Source organism: Mus pahari, chromosome 10 (genome assembly GCF_900095145.1).
Source record: "Mus pahari chromosome 10, PAHARI_EIJ_v1.1, whole genome shotgun sequence".
In the NCBI taxonomy this organism is placed as follows: Eukaryota; Metazoa; Chordata; class Mammalia; order Rodentia; family Muridae; genus Mus; species Mus pahari.
Genome location: NC_034599.1, coordinates 61,395,522 through 61,416,716, shown reverse-complemented (window position 1 = coordinate 61,416,716; position 21,195 = coordinate 61,395,522). Strand labels below are relative to the sequence as shown.

Here is a 21,195-nt window from a genome sequence, read left to right as displayed (position 1 = left end):
TGGCCCTGGCTTTCCCCTGTGTTCAGTCATATAAAGTTTACAATACCAAGGGGCCTCTCTTCCCAATGATGGCTGATTAGGCCATCTTCTGCTACATATGCAGCTACTTTTAAAATTGATACTATGTAGCCACATTAAAATTAAAAGGTTCTGAGATAGAACAAAAGTTACTAGAGCCATACATATATAAACTGTTACTAGAGCCATACATATATAAATTGTCTTCTATCCAAGGCAATGCTACATAGAATATACAATCCTAAACTGTTTGTTACAAAAATATCACTTTTCTGTAAGGTTGGCACTGATAAAGAATTTTAAAAACCAGAAAGTATCAAAAGGGGGGGGGGCAGGAAAGTAAATAATCTATACACTAAATAACCAGTACTTGATAACTTGAGTGGAATTTAAATTTGGGGAAGAAAAAAAAATAATATTTGTAAACAGGTTTCAGTACCTCTCCATTTTTCCCAAAGGAAATGGTCCTGGCTTCCATGTCTAACACACAGGTAATAAAATCTCCTTGAGTAAAGCTGGACAGCGTCAGAGTCTGCTCTCCATTGTGGTAGAGGTTACCACTGTAAGCCCTATAGAGCCACATGTCTGAGGTAGTGCGGTGATTAAAATCATGTACTGGCCAGCGAGAGACTCCAACACATGTACCTTCATTACCTCTATTTTCCTTCACAATATAAAACTAAAAAGAGAAAAAGAAAAACACATTCATAATGTTCATTAATACTGAAATAAACTGTGTGCTATTACTACATTGAGACTTATAAATATGTTTATAAATAATATTTATCATTTATGGGAATATAATTAACTTTCCTTGCAAAGAAGAATTAACAATAGTGAAATAATTTCACCAGTTTACAAATACTTTATAAAGTAAATTTATTCACCTTATAAATAATAACCTTTGGTAACCTATAACATTTAACGTAAACAATTTTTAGCTTCCAATTTAATTATGATACTGAGAGAATATTTTAGAAAATTATTCATAGAGCGCTTCAATTTCTTACACACAGCTTTTGCAACTATTCTCTGTGTAAACTTTATTCAGAAAGGAATAGGAAACTACTAGGGTTAACACCCTCCCTCCACTCTTTAAGGGACTGACTCAACCTCCTGCCTGTGCTGTTTGCCTCTGACCTTCTCTGTTCATCCAGTTTAGGGGAAGTAAGCTTATTCTATAACCCTGGCCTTTATCCTGACACACAGACATATCCATAAGACTGGTATTTCCAAGGCTATTTGTTGGATATATAATCACGGTAAAGAAATTATATTTTATATTGTATAAGAATATATTACCACATGTGTGCAAGAGCCTACAAAGGTCAGAAGACTCATATTCTCCCAAACTGGAGTTACAAATGGTGATGAGCTGCTGGAAATTGAACCAGAGTCCTCTGAACAGTCAGCGCTCTTAACTACTGAGCCATCTCCTCATCCCCAAACAGGTCGGTTTTTAAATCTTATTTGGGGGTGGGGGGAGTTGAATTTGTCCTGACCAACTCCTAAACTTTCTGTTTAATTCTTTACAAAAAAATTTTTGTATGGAAATTGTCCTCCTTGCAGTCAACTCTTCTGTACAAAAGATCTACTTAAAAATTTTTAAAATGTTCAAGACTCAAAAAAATTTAAGTTATAATTACTAAGTGGGTACACCAAGTTCCTTAAAACACAGAGAAAACAAAAGCCCAAGGTCTAGGGAGGTGTGGAGAAAGCATCGAATATTAAAACTGTTCCTAACTGCTCTCCCTCTGAAAGGGGAAAATTGGCACTGCCCTAAAAGCTGCTGTGATTACCTGAAACTCAAACTAATTGCTGAATTTCCCACAAACCCGATGGACTAGAAGACAGTAGGGATAGGCTCCTACTTATGACTTTCTCACAAAACACCTTGACAGTCTAGACACAGACAAAATAAAGTCAATGATAACAAAATTCTAAAACTGACTACTTGAGACAGTCCTTCTGAAACAAGGAACTCAATTAAATCATTTAGAATAAAATAGAAAGTGACAGGAGAGGGGAAGGCTTCATAATGACAGGCCACACTGGGAAGGTAGTAAGAACCATTACTACCTGTCATGAGTAGAGATGCCCTAGCAATTATAGCTGATTGACTTGCCGTATACTAACATATGCTCTATTGGACTGCATTTTGTGTTATGTACAGCAGCTCATAATGAAAGTAGATCAACACTAGAGTGATCAGAATTGTGTTATGTTAAACTAATACCTAAGCCAGACTTTAAATTAATGCAAGTCTATCCTGAAGGGGCATGCCCATCATGGAAGCATTTTGAAAGACTGAGACAGAACTCCTGAACTGCACAGCAAGACACTTGTGAAGCAGAGGTGTGAAGATCTCTGAATTCAGGCTAGCCAGGGCTAGAGAGTGAGACCCTGTCTCAAAACAAAATAAAAAACAAACATAACCTGACCAATACGGACGGAAACACTCATAGCCAACTAGACTGAATTATGGGACCCCAATGGAAGAGCTAGGGGAAGGACTGAAGGAACTAAAGGGGACTGAAGGAACTAAAGGGGATTGCAATCCCATAGGAAGAACAGTATCAACTAACTGGACCACCCAGGCTCCCAAGGACTAAACCACCAACCAAAAAGTGTACATTGAGAGCGCCATGGCTCCAAATACACATGTAGTAGAGGACGGCCTTATCTGACATCAGTTCTGTGGAGGCTTGATGCCCTAGAGTAGGGGGATGCTACAGCAATGACACAGGAATGGGTAAGTGGGTAGAGGAGCACCCTCATGAGAGACAAAGGGTAGAGGAGAGAAGGGGGATGGGATGGGGAGGGTTATAGAGGGGAAACCAACTAAGGGGTATATCATTTGAAATGTAAACGAATAAAATGATTAGGTGAAGAAAAAAACCCAATGAAGTCACATGAAATTTTAAGTAGTTAAGTCCAACACACATAAATGGCACAAGTTAAGTCAATATTACAGTTTGGTCTCACTTAGTTGTATGGAGTACTGTTATAGTTTTACTGTAATGCATAATGGCCAAGAATCAAGGAAGGAAATCCAGTACAAAAAGGGAGTTAATACAGCAGAGAAAGTCCTACTTGTAAGTTGGCCTGACTGGATACCTTACAAATAAACTATTCCTTCCATTGATTTAAAAACAAATAAACAAACAAACACCAGCAATCTTCCTTAACTGGTAAGGCTGGCTTTGCTGTGCCTACTACCTTGTTTTTCTAATTAATAAGACTGGTATCACAGACTTTCCTTTTGGGAACCTAAACTATGAGCACATGTCATGCAAAATTTTAAGGCAGTACCTAGTGAAAAGCTTTGATGCTGCATCTCTAAAAGCTTTTTCAGGCAAAAATATGATATATCTGATAGTATATTCTCACTAATGGGGGAAATTGTGACTGTGTGTCCCCATTATTTCATGTGCTTTCAACCTGTCATTTAAAAAAAAAAAAAAAAAAAGGTAATTTTAGGCTAGTATTACATAAAAAGTAGAATTCATGTATGTCCTTTACATTTTCCACTTACATTACCATGACAGAGCATCATCGTTTACATAAAGCATACAACTTTCCAAAGGTTTTGTTTGCTTTTTAATTAAATAACACAGAGAAATACGACCAAAAATCTTTTTAAAATATTTTTTGAGATTATAATTACATCACTTCCCCCCTCCAAGCTATCTGATACCCTCTCTCTCTTGTTCTCTTTTAAATTCATGGCTTTTTTCTTTGTTGTTGTGCGCATGTGCATCTGTGTACCTAAATATAAATACAACCTATTGGGTATGTATAATGTTACTTCTATGTAAGTTATTAGAGCTGACTGTTTGGTACTATTGGTCATACCCAATAACCAATTGGTGTGCTCTTCCCTGGAGAAGACTATTTCTCTTGTTCTCGGCATTTCTTAGTTGTCTGTAGTTCTTTGTCTAGCATTAAGAACTCGTAAGCTTTCCCCATTAACAACCTTATTTAAAAACTAAAAGGACAAAACAACAATAAAACAACTACTAAGAATTCTCCTTACCTTCCACTGATAGCACCCAGAAGTTACCCCAGTAGATGCTAATCCATATCCTTTTCCTCCACTGCCATGAGTTAAAATCTGTCCATTTTCCACAATGCAACACTGAGCCTTCTCTGGATCAAAAGAGACTTCTTGTATGGGGAGATTTTCATCTTCTTCCTCCAACTCTCCTTGCTTCTACCAGAAAGGAGGGTGGGTCAATATCTGGGAGTACACAGACCTCTAATACATTCCTTGCTTTTATTTCACAGCTATTATATATCTACCAGATTTTAGTTACTGTGCAAGACAGTGCCTATAATAAAAAGAGCTTATTGTACATTTAGGGCACATGGAGACTAACCAGTCAGTTACAGAGTGAGACAGGAATTCAGGGTGGTGATTCCAAAGTTTTTCTCTTCAGTAATAACTAGAAGGTAGTGAAGGAACAGAAAGTGATGGAGCTAAGGATGTTAGGTTTAACACAGTAAGTATAAGTTGTCTATAAGGTTATCATTCAAGTGGTGAGTAAATGGAAGATAGCATATAAAATTTTGGTTATCAATGACATAGAGAGCCAAATATGGTTTCTTTAAATATGGAAAAGGGGAGAGGTGTGATAGTTAGGGGGTGAGGATGGGGATTATGACTAGGTCGCACAATAACCCAACACTTAAATAGAAAAAGAAAAACCTAGAAGAATTAAAGATCATTTTAAAGGAAAATCAGAAAAACTGTGAAATCAGAAAAAACTAAGCAAGAAATGTATGTGTACGAAGTAGAATCCAGTTTGGAAGGTAAGTCAGTGGAGCCTCACGGCCACAAGGATGGGTATACAAGAGAACAAGAGTCAGAGATGGACAAAAATGCAAGCAGTGGGTCCTCTATATCCAATCAACAAACCACAGACTTGAAATATATTTTTTTAAAAACCAACTGAATTGGTACATGCATAGTCTCTTCTCATTAAATAAAAATATGGTATCACAACTCTTTACAAGATTTTACACTGCACAATGTATTGGAAAACCTAGAAATGATTCAAAGTTTACAGGAGAATTGCATGAGTGATATATAAATACCATAGCATTTTATATATGAGACTTGAACATCAACTGACCTGGGCAAACATAGATAGTCCTAGAACCAATTCCTACGGATACTAAAGAACAACTATAAATGTAATGCTAATACTTTATGGAATTCTGGCATCTTGCTTGATGATAAGCAATTAAGAAGTAGCTGAGGTGTAGATTACTGGAAGGTATGTAGAACCACTACCGGAGTTAAATGAGTTTAAACCCCAGGAATCTCGTAATTGAGAACAGCAGGAATGAAGCCATTCCCTACCTGATTCTGTACTTGCTCTGGAACACAAAACCATGACAACCTGACTAAAGAACATGGACAGTGAGTCAAATAGCATAACACCTGGAGTTCTTCTCCATGCTAATGAGGTATATAAATAGCCTTGAGCCTTCAACCAATGACCTCTCCTTCACATCCACCAATCAAGTAAAGAAATAAGAACAAGCAAGGATTGTCTTGGAAAGCTGCTTCATGAAGGACTATTGTGGGAAAGGCCTTCACCTTAAAGAGCAGAGTGTAAAACTCCAGAGAAAGGCTTGCTCCCTTCCAGCCCCTCTCGTAGCCTCAGCCCTCATTCCCAATCAAACCAGATTCTCCTCCTCCAGATTCTGCCTTCCGTTCTTGGCCTGGTATGCGGCTGCTAAGGGGAAAGGTAGACCTCACACCCCTAGTTTTTGACTCCCTCTGGCAGTACATCTGCTGTGCCCGGGTACCCAGAAAGGAGACTTGGAACCAATATGCACTCTTTGTTCTGGACTTTGCCCAGAAGAGAGGAAGAATGTTGTTTAACAGTTTACTCCTTTGAAAAGCATAGTAGCAAGGACAAGAGGGACAATCAAGAAGGCCTCATAGGAAAAAAATATGATTTGAGAGGTAAGGATGAAAGAAGAGAGATAAAACACACAAAGAGGATGTGGAGCCAATTCTACAGCAAGGCCCTCATAGGAGGATCTTACAACCAGGGACAGGGTTGGGTACTATGGTATCTACTTCTGAGGCCTAAAAACACCTTTTGAGGGAAGAATCGATTACCTGCAATTTTATTTCTTGTTCTTTTTCCTTTATTTGAATAGCATGTTTGGCCTGAGCAATGGGAGTCTCCCACATACAATCCGACAGAAGGGAAAATAAGCGTTCAACAACCTGGTGTATTGAAGGGAAAGAATGATAAAATTTATAGAGAGAAATGTTACATATGTTTTTGAGGTATCACATACTGTAATATTCAATGGGACATGAAGATTGATTACTCCAAAATCCAAAAGTTATGTCTGATAGTTCTATGTGGAATACTTTTATTTTTAAAAGATCATCAGCTCACTACAAAATGGCTTGGTTTTATATCTTCTTTCTAGGTACAGACATTTTTCAGTTTTCACTGTTTCACACATTTTTCTCTCTAGAGGCCCAATCTAAGAAACTGCACACTGTCCTTTCCTTTTGACTTTACATGTATATTCTACTCCTCTACTTCTTATACCTCACAACTTATTTTCTTCCTCTTCCATAAGAATTAAGGATAAAGAAAGCAATCTGAGAAGTAGAGACTATTGAAGTTAGACATTTGGGTGAATCACACCACAGATGTAAAAAGTATTTTCCAGCAACTTAAAAATTACAAACCTGGGCCATTTGGTCATCTTCTACACCAGATTCACAAGCTGGTAGCACAGCCTCAAGGACGTGAAGAGCAAGAAGCCTAGTTCTTAAGTTACCAACTAGAGGAATACCTGGGGACACAGCAGATAAGTCTTTGTTACCAAGGTGACTGGCATCCAGAGTTAAAATTAACTATAAATAAAATTCTTCTAAGACTACAGAACAGTTTATTAAAAAACCAAACCTGTATTTTAACCCATTGTCACATAAAGTCTGGACCCAATCTATGCCTGTGAGTATATATACATACTTCATGAACATGTTCAATGTACTGCAACACTGAGTCAAAAGTCAAGTATGTATTTCATATACATTAATCCTAAAATCAGAGTCTGAATTATAAATGAGTTTAATGAGACAAGAGAGGCTCAAATAGTTTAATAATTTGACCAAAACTCCATACTACAAGAGAAGTAGCATTTTTAAAATGTCTGTGAGCTTCTAAAACCCAAGCATAAGTTTTCATTCCCTTGCTCTAGTCCTTGGCCCATTTTAAAGCTTGGTAGGTTTCTGGGTTTTTTTTTTTAAGCTTTCTCGTGTGTGTGTGTGTGTGTGTGTGTGTGTGTGTGTGTGTGTGTGTGTATGTATGTATCATAGTACCCTTCACAATGTACTTTTCTTGAATTAGAAAAGGTAGAAACAAAATTTTGGTATGTAAGCATGTACTCTTCTTACAGACATACCTTAATAGATTAGGTGAAAATGAATGAGTATCTTTTACCTCGTGCTTTAAAAACATGATACGAACTTCATGTTATTAAAGGAAGCTGCAAGTTATACCACTTAATAAACATTGTTGAAGTATATTGAGAACATAAACATACAATAACCCATAATATAGACTACTATATTAGAATTCTACATGTATCAAACACATTAGACAGAGATAATGAAAAAGTTCTGGAAATGGGTGAAAGGATACAACACTGTGAATATGCTTTAATGCACGAATCGTATATGTAAATGGTCAAAGTTTAATTTTTGTTATCTACTTTTTAATCAAAACTATGGGTAGCAAAATACTATCAGTAACCTGTAGAAGATTACCAGACTTTTAGGCTGGAACAAGTTATTAAGATTATTATATAGAGCTGTCATAGACATCACACAATAGAAGTCATAATCAAAGCAGCTGACATCACACCAGGATAGAAGGGGCATACAAATTCAGATCTGACTTGACAATCTAAAATGTGAAGTCAGACTCTATAAATTATATACTGTACACATCTCTTCTTATTTTTAGTACGTTATAAGCTGAACAAATAGGGCTAAATTCTCTAGAGTAAATTATAATTTAATTTCTCCAGCACCACTTGGCATTATGAATTCCTTACCAATTGCTATCCCAGAAATTGGCATTTTAAAACTGGCACCAAAAAAAAAAAAAAAATCAAAAGTAAAAGAACAAAAATTCTTGAAATCAAGATCAAGTGCCCAGTGTTGTTAAAATTCTAGTATTACCTTGATAAAATGCATGCAACACACAAGAATACTCTAAACAAAGGCAGTAGACACACCTGAACAACACTTCTGAGATGCTATGTTTAGAAGCACTTCTGTCCATTTGGGGGAAGCCATTTTTGATTGAATTGCTTTTGAAGACACAACTCTGCGAAGAAAAACTAAAAAATCCCCTAGATGGAGTTCAGCTGCATGTTGCTTCCTAAGAGCAGCTGAAAAATGAAGAGATAAGTTTATATCTTAATTGGAAGGCATCAGGCTAATGTTTACCTTATTCAGCTTACATTTTAATTACATTAAGTAAAAATCTAATTCCCAGTCTAGGTTTTCAATGGGCTACCAATTTTTTGAAAACTAGAAAATGAGAAAAGGTAAAAATTTAAATGAACCACAAATGAAACATCTTTATATGTATGGATGAGAAGCATAAGCATGCTAGAATAGCACACATACACACACATCCTTTGTTTAATTCCCTTTCACATTTACTTATCCTGGGACAGTTCCATGCAGAGGAGAACTAGAAGCGTGCTGGGAGGACAATAAGACAGAATGCTAGTCCTAAGGAAGAGCATATGAACATCTGCAACGATCTGGATACAAGTATCTACAGCGCTACTTTTAAAGAGATTCTGGAATGCTAGTTAAGGATAGGCACGAAAACTCTTGTCAAAGAGAAGAGACCTCTGGAAAAGAACATGCCTCACTGACAACAGACAGCCAGTATCAAGCTTCACAGGAAGCTGCATGCAGCATAGGAAGACTTCTGTCTGCTGTGATGTGTAAACAAGACTATGACGGAACTAAACTGCTGTGGACAACTAGAGAGGAAACGAAGAACTACTTTACATCTCGTCCAAACAGAACCTTGACTCATTATTTAATACAAAACATTTTTTATTATATTAATCCAAAGAACACAGAAGTATCAGCCTCTCCTCTATACCTCTGTCTTTCACTCTAAACTTGCTCCTGCACACCTTTGTAAGAGTTGGTTCCTCTTCTAGGAAGTCTTCTTTTATCTTTTACATAATGTCTCCAGCAAGTAGTTCTAGAATAAATTAGAGCCATATGGAGGTGCATATCTGTATTCCTGGCACTCAGGAGAAAAAGAGGCAGGAGAATCATAAACTCAAGGACACTTTGGCAAAGCCTGAAGACCCCTAATATAAAGCAGGCTGATACAATACTTTGAAATAAAGACTATACCTTCCTTTTAATTGTGCATTTTTGAAGGATCAGAGGTTCTTCAACCCTAAGCAGCCTGATTCTGAATGACTGGCCATTGAGGATTTTAGAGTGAGTCTCCTTCCTAGCCATTTTCCAAACTGAGCCCTCTCTAGGACAACTAGAGGGGAACGGACATGCACTTCATCTGTTGCCACACATGCAAAGACCCAGTTATGGAAAAATGGTGTCTTTCTTTACTAGATAGTATGAAGGAGCCCTATTTTTGTTGTTTTCTTAGATGAAGCACTGCTGGCCTGTAATTCATGTTCTTCTCTGACCTAACTTCTCTGGCGGGAATTCTAGGAATCTGCCAGCACATGAAGCTAAGGATAAAATTATCTTGGGGCATTTGGCATCATCTCATAGGAAGAGAGGTAAAACCAGCTTAAATTGAGTAGCTTTTTTTTGTCTGATATATTTAAATCTGATTGTCACTGGGATGTCATTGCCAAAAGCAATAGAGAATAGTTTATTAGAAAAATTAAAAGGAAGATAATTTTCTCCAAAATGCAGATATATACTGGAATGCATGAGTTAATAATGAGTTCTTTTTTCTCATGTGTTTTGCTTTTGTTTGTTTGTTTTTCCCCTTCTGATTCTTGTTTGTTTTTTTAAAAAGTATTATAGAATTCTAGAAACATTGCCTGCTGTCTGTATGTGCAGGAGCACAGACTGGTGAGAGCCTGGTACCTTAATAGCTCTTTATACCCTAAGGGATCTCAGAAAAGCAGAAAGAGGCAGGGACACTTTGTTTTTATTGACCATTTTGTAGTCTGCCTAAGCTCTCTGAGTAAAGATAACTCTATAAACAATAAAGAGGGTAGGGGAGAACCATACTACTGGCTTAGGCTAGGAAACTGCTAGCTCTTAATCAGAACCACACTTGTACATTCTGCATAAGTGAGTCAGATAATTCTTCTGAGCTTCTTGAACTGTGCCTTATCTGCTCACAACCTTGCCTCTACCGTGACAACAAGGACAATGCTTTATCATTTTGCATCTGTTTGGTATATTCTATTTTCCCCCACAAAACTCAGCAATGTTAATATGGTATAAATATCATTTAATTACAAATATTATCTATTAGAATCTTAAATATTAACAATCACTAAATTTTTATTATGTGCCAGATAATGCTCTGGGCTTACATGTATCAAGTTATTTAGTCATCAAAACAATCTTCACAAAGTTGGCTCTGTAAATTACCTTTATTTTACAGATGACAGAACTGGAACAAAGAATGGTGAGATAGCTTAGTCTCTTCTATCTATCCATCTGACCCAGAAGGGACTTTTAAAGGGCATTGGGAGAATGAGACATGGTAACTCACAATCCTTTTGAAATAATGACCAACTTTAGACTTTTAGTCTCATAATTACATTGAAGACAAAGGCAGTAGTTCTACTGCTTTAGACATAAATTCTACTGGAAACTGCCTTAGTTTCATTTCTTTTTTTTTTTTTTTTAAAGATTTATTTTATTATTATATCTATGTTGCTGTCTTCAGACACACCAGAAGAGGGCATCAGATCTCATTGTGGGTGGTTGTGAGCCACCATGTGGTTCTGGGATTTGAACTCAGGACCTTCGGAAGAGCAGTCAGTGCTCTTTTTAAGCACTGAGCCATCTCTCTAGCCCCCCTTAGTTTCATTTCTTGTGGCTATGATAAGATGCCCTGACAAAAGTGGAAGGCAGTGCTCTCTGTTCTTGAAGTTCCTGTTGCTGTGACTTCTCAGATCTTATGGACTGAACCTAGAATGGTGAACCAAATAAAACCTTTCTCCTCTAAGTTGCTTTTGTCAAGATATTTTACTGCAACTGGAAATGAAACTATAAAACCATGTTCACTATAAAACAAATGAGGTATCATTAACTAAACATTATATTCGCCAAGTGTAAAGAAGAATTCTGTTAGTTCAGTTCTTCTGATTATAATCCAGTTCCCAGTTACCAAAGCCAGTTCTCAAACCTTGAGAAGGAGCAATAGCTCTAAGCCGCACCAAAGTAAACAGGGCACCAGAGGCTCAGTCAGCTCATCTAAACCATAGGTATGTATAGAGAAAGGGGATTGCAAACAATCAAGAATCCTTTCATATCACAACAGAAAGAAGTCAATAGTCTTACCATATGTACACTATGAACACAAGTATTTGCACATGAGAAAACAAGAAGAGTTTATACTACCTCTAAAATCTCTCTTCTCAGCTTCTCCACTGGAGTCAACTTTTTTTTCTTCTTCTTCACCCTCTTCTCCTTCTCCAAAAGAGGCCATAAACAGCACACCAGTTTGGGACAATAAATTCTTCAGTTGACTACAGAGTAGATCCAACAAGGACTGAACTACTTTGGGACTCAGTTTATCAGCATAAGTTCTATGTAAGTTAAAAGGAAATATTAAGAATGAGAATATAAGAAGAGACAAACACTGTAAAAACAAACAGGCCCACCTCATTCTCTCAAGACCTTTGTAATATTTACCCAGTAGTGATGGCTAGAATCTGGAGCAACCTTGTACTGGCCACTTTCAAAGCTGTACTAAGCTGAGAAACACCAGTCTTTGGCAACAATTGCAGGGGCTGCCCTAACATGGTGTCTGTTCCACATAACTGTGACAATACATTCAGCAGACCAGTGGAAATTGCCAGAGAAACATCAACTGGCTGATAATGAACACTGAGTGCAAAAACTGTAACCAAAAGAAGACGTTGCTGGGCTTCTAAAAAAAAGAAAAGACAGACAGTTGGGAATCTCTTTGAAATTAAGTATTTATTGAAATAAACTTCTCCAAACTATAAATGATAGTATAAAGTAGTATTCAATTTTCAAGTACTATATTGTTCTATTAATATAAAACATAAAATAAAGATAATTCTCTACCATAACCTCAGGCAAAAATACATACCCTTCATCTTTATTTGCAGAAATATGTACTCACCAATGTGATGCTTATTTGCTTGAAGGGCTCTCTCTAGAGTAGCAGACAATTGTTGATAAATCTTATGAACAGCCACCTGGATTTCAACCTGAATATTTCTTTTAGCTGCTCTGATTCCATCCTAAATTACACAGAGTTACTTTTAAAATCAGCACAATAATACAATCACTTACCTATTGCCAACTGTATGATTCACAAACTTATACAGATAATGATAGATCTTTAAAAGTAATTTAAAAGCTTTTAGAATTTTTTTTTTTTAGCTTTTAGAATTTTAACCTCAGGCATATACATCACTAAGTTCCAGATCATCTACCTGCCTTTGTAAAAAGAAAAAGAACTACATACAGAACAAGATGTCACTCATGTCACTTACTTGATAGTGATGCAATCGGCCACTCTCTCCTTTGGTTCCCGTGTGTCCAACAGTACCTAAACCGAAACACCCTGCTAGAAACTGCAATCTCACAGACGTGAGCAGGGTAGATGACTGAAAGCCTGAACTTGATCTGCTTCCTGTCAGCAAGATGTTACCCTTTTCTTCCATGCCAGACAACAGAGTGAGGATCTGGTGAAGTGCCTCCAAACGAAGCTTGAAGGAAAAACATTTGAGATTCTGTCACTAAACTCAAACTTAAGAATTCAGTATGTCACAGGGCATATGTTACCTAGGACAAAGTAAGTCTAATATTTTCTAAGAATCTGTTAAACATGTTATTATTACTGTTTATTCGATCAAATGCATCTAAAGCCTCTTTGAGGATATTTTAAAATAAAATAAGCCATGCATACACTGGGAAAATAGGTTTGGGTTGGTTGGTACTGAGGACTGAATTGAGGATTTAAAGTGCTCCACGGCTAAATAATATACCCTAAGTTCCTAAAGTAGTAAATGTAAAGCTTGTTATTCCAGATTGGAGGGATGGGATGATGTTCTTAATCAATGAGCCATCTCTCTGGCTCCAGATTAGATCAGGTCAGCCTGAGCTATACAGGGACACTTTTTTCAAGAGGAAATAGGGAAGGAGTGAAAATAGAGAGAAAAGAACAAAAGACTGTATCTCAATTTAGGTTAGATTCCCACAGTAATGATTACTGCGGTAAAGATGAGTAAAATTTGGATTAAAAAGTAAACCTCAGGACTAGGAAAATAGTATGATGGGCAAGTGTTTGCTCTGTATACATGATGAGGTGAGTTTTAATCCCAACACCCATTTAAAAAGCAAGCCTTGCAGCATGAGTCTGTAACCCAAACTCTGGGAAATCAGCAACAGGTGAACCCTAAGTGCTTACTGGTTAGCTAGCATAGAAAGAAGAGAGGTTCAGTGGACAATAAAGTAGAGGGCAATAGACTACGATACCTGACACATTGCACGGGTCTCCACAACTACATGACTGGGCTCACATACTCATACACAGATACCTCTTATTAGTATACAATCCTCTTTCCTCTTTAACAAGTGATACAAAAAGTTGTGCTAAAAGATATTTCTTTAGCATTTCTCAGTAAATGATTTGCATATCTATTCCATATAGCTATATACTGAGGACTGAATAAAAGTTTTTCAGGCAAAAAGAAAAAAAATCATGAATGGAAATTGCTCAAGAAGCCCTGAGACAGGACTGCATTAATCTGTAATAGTGTGTGTGTGTGTGTGTGTGTGTATGTATGTATATATGTATATATATATATATATATATATATATATATATATGTATGTATATGTATGTATGTATGTATATATATTCAGATTCATCTTTCATGACCATGAAGTGTAAGTAGTCTTTGTTCCTTATAAAGAAGTAACTTATAGGAAGCTCCTGAATTCGGATTTGCTCCCCAGTCCCTTTCTCACAATTAGAATAGAGCTAGAGACTTGGATAAAACAGCTACAGAGTTCAGTACTGTCATATTATGTCAAGGATACATGATATCCACATGAGGAATAGTAATATTCATTGTGACTGCTTAAAGATCTATCTGCCAGATTTCTAATGTCATTCCTTTTTTTTCTCTTTCATATACCTACTAGAAGTAACTAAGTACAACCCATTAACAAAGGTGAAAATTTTAATTTCTATTAGAGGAAGGAATATCGAAGGATCTGTGGTCAGATTAAAAGTCATTAATATTTGGGGTTTATTCTGTGACTATGCAAACCTCCTGGGTACCCTAGTTTTCTCATGGATGTCTTTACTCATCTTTGGGTCTTTACTGCAGCAATCATTATTGTGGGTATTTAATCACTAATGTTTCATTCCTACTTTCTTTTCTTTTCCTTGCTTTTGTGATAGGGTTTCTCCTATGTAGCCCTAGCTGGGCTGGCATAGATTATATAGCCTAGACTAGCCTCAAACTCACAGCAATCCCTGTGGCATCCTTTTAATGCAGAGATAAACAGTGCAGAATGGAGGGTATGGGAGGGATCCAATTTCAACCTCGCTTCTAGCAGAGGGACGACTGATGACATTTTGTTCTAAGAGATAAAAACTTTAAAATGTACTTTTTATCTGTTTCAAACACTGTTGTGTTGCTTTCATTAAGAAAAGGATGTCAAGTTGGGTGCATGCCTTCAATTCCAGCAATCAGGAAGGCAGAGGCAGGTGAATCTCTCAGTTTAAGGCCAGCCTGGTCTATAGAGTGCGCTGTAGGACAGGCAGGGCTAAACAAAGAGAAACCCCATCTCTAAAAAACAAAACCAAACAAACAAATAAAAACATAAACAAACAAAGAAAAGAATGTTAAAAGCTCAAGTAGGGGAAAAGGAGACAGCCCAGCAGGTAAAATACTTACTGCACAAGCACAAAGACCTGAATTTGGAATCCCAGCACCCATATAAAAGCTAAGCCTGCCAGCATCTCTGTAACCCCAGTGCTGGAGGTGGAAGTGAGGTACAGTCTATCCACAACCCAGATTCAGAAGGTATCTTGCCTCAAAATAATAATAATAACAACAACAACAAGGTTCAGTAGAAAAAGGTATTTGCTGCTGAGACTGAAGGATAGAGTTCCATCACTAGAACCCACATGGTAGAAGGTGAGAAATGACTCCTACAAGATGTCCTCAAAACTCTGTGGCACATGTACTATAAAGGAGGACACCCAAACTAACCTCTAGACTCCACTCATCTACACACACTGTATCACACATGCACACTTGGGGAGGGGAGGGGAGGGGAGGGGAGGGGAGGGGAGGGGAGGGCAAAGCTTTTCATGGAATTATACATTTAGTGGTTCACTTTTGGTTTCCAGAGTTGCTTATGAATAATAAATATCAACAACTTACCTCTGCCCTTAGCTGTTGCTGCTCCATTGCAATGATGGAGGCCTGGGGACTTGTAGACATACTTTCTTCCGGCTCCTTGAAACCTGGAGCATTCCCCACATCTCCACTCACAAAACTTACAACATTTTCAATCAATGTGTGAACTCCCAAAGACTTGGTAAGGTCAAAATCAGACTCAAAGGAGTAAGAGGAGTTGTAGAACCAATCTCTGGTATGTTTCAGGCGAGTCCAAGAGTCACTCAGAGATTCTAATTGACTATGCACAGGACCTACATGAAAATAGGGGTTAAAAAAAATCATACATCAACAGCAATCAAGTAGAGAAGAGAACATATTCTTAAACTAGATGAAGGCTGAGCGCTACTATCATACCAAGTAGTGAGAAATGGATACTCATGTTTGAACACATGCATGCATTAAGTGAATCTGGACAAAATGCTTTGGTTTAAAAAGAAAAAGAACAAATGAACAAAAATAAACAAACAAAAGTTAAGAGCAATGAAAGAAACTAAAGAGAAAGCCTTGTTGATTTATCAGTGTCCATGTGAGTGCTCTGGTAACACGCTAGCTACCACAAGAAAATAAAGGCAGAAGCTGCTCTGTAAGTGCTTAATCAAAAAGGCTCTGAAGTATTAAAACACTTATTACTCAGGAGCAACAACAAAATGGGCACTTCGAACTCTACTGGTAAAAGCCAATGAAAAAAGGATTTCATCTGACTAAACATCATTGTAAAGGGAAGTCACAACTGCACAAAATGTCTACATATCTTCAATGAAATATAGCAAGAATGGCTATACAAGGGCAAGTAAACTTACAAAAAGGAGACATAAACACCACTTTTAAGTTTCACTTACTACCTGTCATGTGCATATTTATTTACCTCAGGTTGTTAAGCTCCGATATAAAGGAAGCAAAGTTTCACAAAAAAGTAGTATCCATTCTAAAATAGTAATGGTATTATCAGCAGTTTGTATTAGCAGCAGTAATAGCTAAGTATTATTAGCTTGTTGATGAGTATTTTTAGGTTAAACCTTTAAATATCAAATCCTACCATATTAGAATACAAAAATAACTTTCTAAGTTACAAGCCAAGTTTAGCTTTAAGTAAAATATATCCATATCCAATTCATATACTTTTTCTTTAAACATTCTTAGGGAACTAAGTTTGCTTCATAATAAACCTTCTCATCATTGTTCTATATTTGGCCTGCTTTTGTATTTATATATTTATATTATTATTGAATATAAATATAAAATTGACAAAAACTTGCATCAATTAGTTTTCTACCTAAATTTTTACTAGTCTGAAACTTAGGCTTATCATTCTCTTCCTTTTACTGCTATCAAATTTTGTCTTACATTCACTCTAAAGATGGACAATCTTTAATTGTGGTGATTATTTTGCATAGGCATGTATTGTGCATGTATGTGGGGATATAAATACCTGTGTGTTTTAAGATGCTCATGAGTGTTTATGCACCTGGATAAAGTTTGACTTAGGGTGTCTTCCTGGATTATTCTCCATTAACATGTTTACCACTCACTGTTTTAGCTTGCTCTGAGGATTCCCCTATCTCTGCCTCCCTTGTGATGGGGTTATAGGTGGACTACTTAACCCAACTGACCTGCAGGTAGTTCTGGAGATCCAAACTCCAGCCCTTACACTTGCATAGCAAGAACTCAGATTCATCCACACAGCCCCAGTTTTAGCCATATTTTACAATCTAAAGAAAGTATTATATAAACATTTTAAATATATCCTTTTTATGCAATATAATATTGCCAACATAAATCCAAATAACTATATATAGCCAGGTTTCATCTGTTTGGCCATGTTGATATCGTATCATGTAAACATACCAACTTTCTGTATTAGGAATTAATTTTAAGGTACCCAACAAAAATACATATGTTTAAAAAAAAAACTGTACTTGTTAAATTATACCAGACAGAAAGGTTTGGAAAGATCACTACTTACACATTAGTGGCCACAGAGGAAGAAATTCTACTACAATACTGAGCATACAGTCTTTCATTTTTTTACTATTATACTGGTGCCAGTTAAACCTCAGGGCTTTAAAATCATACATGGAAATTCTTAATAGGGAACTAATATTATGAACTATTAACTATCTTAATGAAAATAATTCATATACCAAAGAATTATTACCTTTTAAGGACATTTTATATTTTCATGAAATATTCTTTTCTCAAAAGCTTCTGGGGGTGGTGGTAGTGGTGGTGTGTGTGTGTGTGTGTGTGTGTGTGTGTGTGTGTGTGTGTGTGTGTGTTTGTATATGAGTTGGGGGGGTGGTAATGGGTATATAATATACATGGTTAGGACAATGTTGGCTGTCTGTCCCTTGCCTTCAACTTTGTTTGAGATAGGATACCTTGGTTTTTGCTTCTATGTATACCAGCTGGCCCATAAGCTCGAGGTATATCCATCTTCCCTTCCTTCTTGCCATAAAGGGATTATAAGCACACAGATACTTATGTGAGTTCTCAAGACCTGACCTCAGGTTTTCACAAGTACTTTATCCACTGAATCATTTCCAAAGCCCCAAGAACTCTTTCTAATAAGAGGTCCAGGACTAGAGATACAGTTCCACAGTAGAAAGCTTGCCTAGTATGCACATAAAATTCTGAATTCCATCTCCAATGGAGGGGGAAAATCTTTAATTTTCAGTTTTATGGAGATGAAAATAATATGAAAAAATTCCTATTTGTAGGTACACCTTTCATATAATTTAGAAAAAAGTAATATCCATGGGTATATAGTATGTTAAAGTGTTTTTTTTTAAATACAGAAGAAATGTAAACAAAGACACCCATTTCTCATTTTCTTAAGCTGTTCAAATTGAAGGGCTGTATATGACTTAACCAACGAATGTCAGGTTTTAGTTCATTGCACTATTTTACTTAATAGCAAAATTTCAGAATACAACAGTCTTTTTCTTTTAACACATACAAGTTACTTTTCAGAACAAATCCCTAATATCTACTGTCCAGTGTTAGAACCACAGAAATGAAAGAGACCTATCTATTTCAACTGAGGACACAGAGGTTCAGAAAGATGAATTTCCCAAATTAGCAACATTGGTTCCTTAATTCTAGGTGAAGTAGATTCATAAATTCCTGTTATTTAACAACTCAAAGTACACAGATCTATGGAAATTTCAACTGCTTGGTTAATTATATAAAGGCTCAATCACTAATCTACCAATAGTGAACTGCCTTTATATAAAGAGAAATATTCCATGGAATTACTAGACATGCCCAAACTAAATCCCTTTGAAAGCAGGCGTCAGCAAACTTTTTCTGACATGTGTCACATAGTAAACAGTCCAGTGGTCCATAGGTCTCCGCCACAATTGCTCAATTCTGATATTAGAATAAGAAAACAGACAGATAGTCGATAAACAAATGAGTACAGCTTTATTTCAATTTACAAAAATAGAGAAAGGTCAGACTTGGCCCTACTAGATGTAATTTGAAAAACCTTAAAGGATAAAATTATTGGGTATATGATTCAAATAAACTCCTTATGAATAAAACATAAAATCAGGAAAAAAAGAAGGGGCATGGTGCACACCTTTAATCTCAGTACTCAGGAAGCAGAGAAAGGAGGCTCTCTGTCAGTTCAAGGCCAGCCTGATCTACCTGTGGTCCAAGCCAGCCACATAGTGAGAGAAGTCTCAAAACAAAACAGTGGAGGCAAAAAATTTAAAACACAGAGAAATGAGAGACAGAATTTTACTTTTAAAAAAATCTATTTTTTAATTCTTTTTTTTTAATCTCAAACTAAGTAAACAAGCTAAAAGGGGAAGGCTTCTACACCTCAGTAGCTATGAAGGTCAATGCTTACTACTTACTATCTCAGAGGTGACAACTAAAGGAACAGTTCAGCAAGACTTTGTGACTGTTTACTTGTTCTTACAAACTCTGGTTCTTAAATGGAATTTTCAAAATGAACATGGCTGAGCTGCAATACATACTTTATAAACCATAAAATATGTAGGCAAGCTAAAAGGGGAAAAAATTTAAACATGCCATCATGTACTTGCTTGAAGCTCTTCTTTTTTCTGGGGCTCAAGTGACCAAAAAGGAGTAAATACCCTACCACATGAGAATCAGAAGACAAAAGAAGAAATTTGATACAGGAGATAACATTTATATTCTTTATGTAACTTGAAATGCACAAATAAAATAGCATTTCACCCAATTTGTTACATCATAAAACACATATTGATGAATGTTTCCAGCATTACTTCAGCAATAAAATTCTAAGAACATTGACAAAGGCCTCAGAGAGGAACTCAAACTACACTTTAACCAATAAAGTTTACCTAATACGGATTCTGCTACCGCTTCTTAAATTACTGAGATTCTAGCTACCACTTTCACTGTAACAGCTTCAGATTACACAAGAAATAGCAAGCACTGGTAAAAGGTATTATCTTTCTGTAAATAATTAGCTCAATCTGCACAATCACAGAAAATCTTTAAGTATGTGTCAAAATACCAAAATGTCAACAGTTTTTGGTAAATTTTGTTGAGAATTTGATAAACTTATAAATGAGTTCATATTTGTGAAGCACTTAAAATAATGTTCGGTGATAATGAGCTGTTTATAAGCTTCTGAATATAAACTTCACTTTGTCCCTGAAGAACTTGCTTCATCTATTTCTTTTTAATAAAATGTATAGGTTGTTTTTAACTTTAGAATTTAACTTTTTTGTTTTCCTTTGTTTCCTGGGTCTTGCTATGGCACCCATGTGTGCAGTTCTTGGAGTCAATCAACCTTTCTTGCATCACCACCACCCCTCCAGCTCCCACCAAACAGCTGTTGCTATAGAAACTTCTAGCCTAGAATTTAACATTAACATCTCTGAAAAGATGAACAAGATGGTCTGGCTAAAGGTTATATGCTCCCATTGCTTTGCACCTTCCACGTTTGCTTAGATTACAGTGAAACATTAGCCAGAATTAAGGGTTTTAAAAAGAACAATCATGTTTCATTATCATGAATCTTAATATCCTCAATGTCAAAGAATGAGTGAAATACAGATGATTAACTCTTTCAAGGAGCTTTTTAAAAAAGAGACATTCAATATACACTGACCACTAATTATCATTTATTCACACATTTAATTTTAATAAACAAGGTATAATTAAAACTATTATTTCTCTTTTTCCTCTTATCTGACTTTCACTAAGACCAAAAAAATGGAAAAGCTATTTAAGAGAATATTTTTGGATTTCCTCCTCAAATAGTATAAATGAGTAAATATGCATATAAAATAACCCTCTTTGGCTAGACATTTGTTTGTTCTCCAGGGTACAGGTCACAGTTTCACAACAGTTTGTCAAAACACTTCTCATACTTAGACAGTTGAACTGTCCCAGACAAGATATGCATTTTAAAGTTAATGAAATCTGATTCAGTTTGACAAATGAATAAGAAATACTACAGTACCATTTAAAAGCAAATAA

At 36.3% G+C, this 21,195-nt stretch overlaps 1 protein-coding gene across 1 annotated transcript in view; it reads right to left on the bottom strand.

Moving 5' to 3' along the window:
• Herc1 (HECT and RLD domain containing E3 ubiquitin protein ligase family member 1) overlaps nt 1–21,195 on the bottom strand; it is a 160,319-nt gene that overhangs the window by 66,079 nt on the left and 73,045 nt on the right. The window contains 10 exon segments of the mRNA XM_029543584.1: nt 458–697; nt 4,055–4,231; nt 6,155–6,265; nt 6,746–6,852; nt 8,302–8,457; nt 11,660–11,847; nt 11,954–12,191; nt 12,411–12,531; nt 12,787–13,002; nt 15,697–15,965. Of these exon segments, the coding sequence (XP_029399444.1) occupies nt 458–697; nt 4,055–4,231; nt 6,155–6,265; nt 6,746–6,852; nt 8,302–8,457; nt 11,660–11,847; nt 11,954–12,191; nt 12,411–12,531; nt 12,787–13,002; nt 15,697–15,965 (1,823 nt within the window).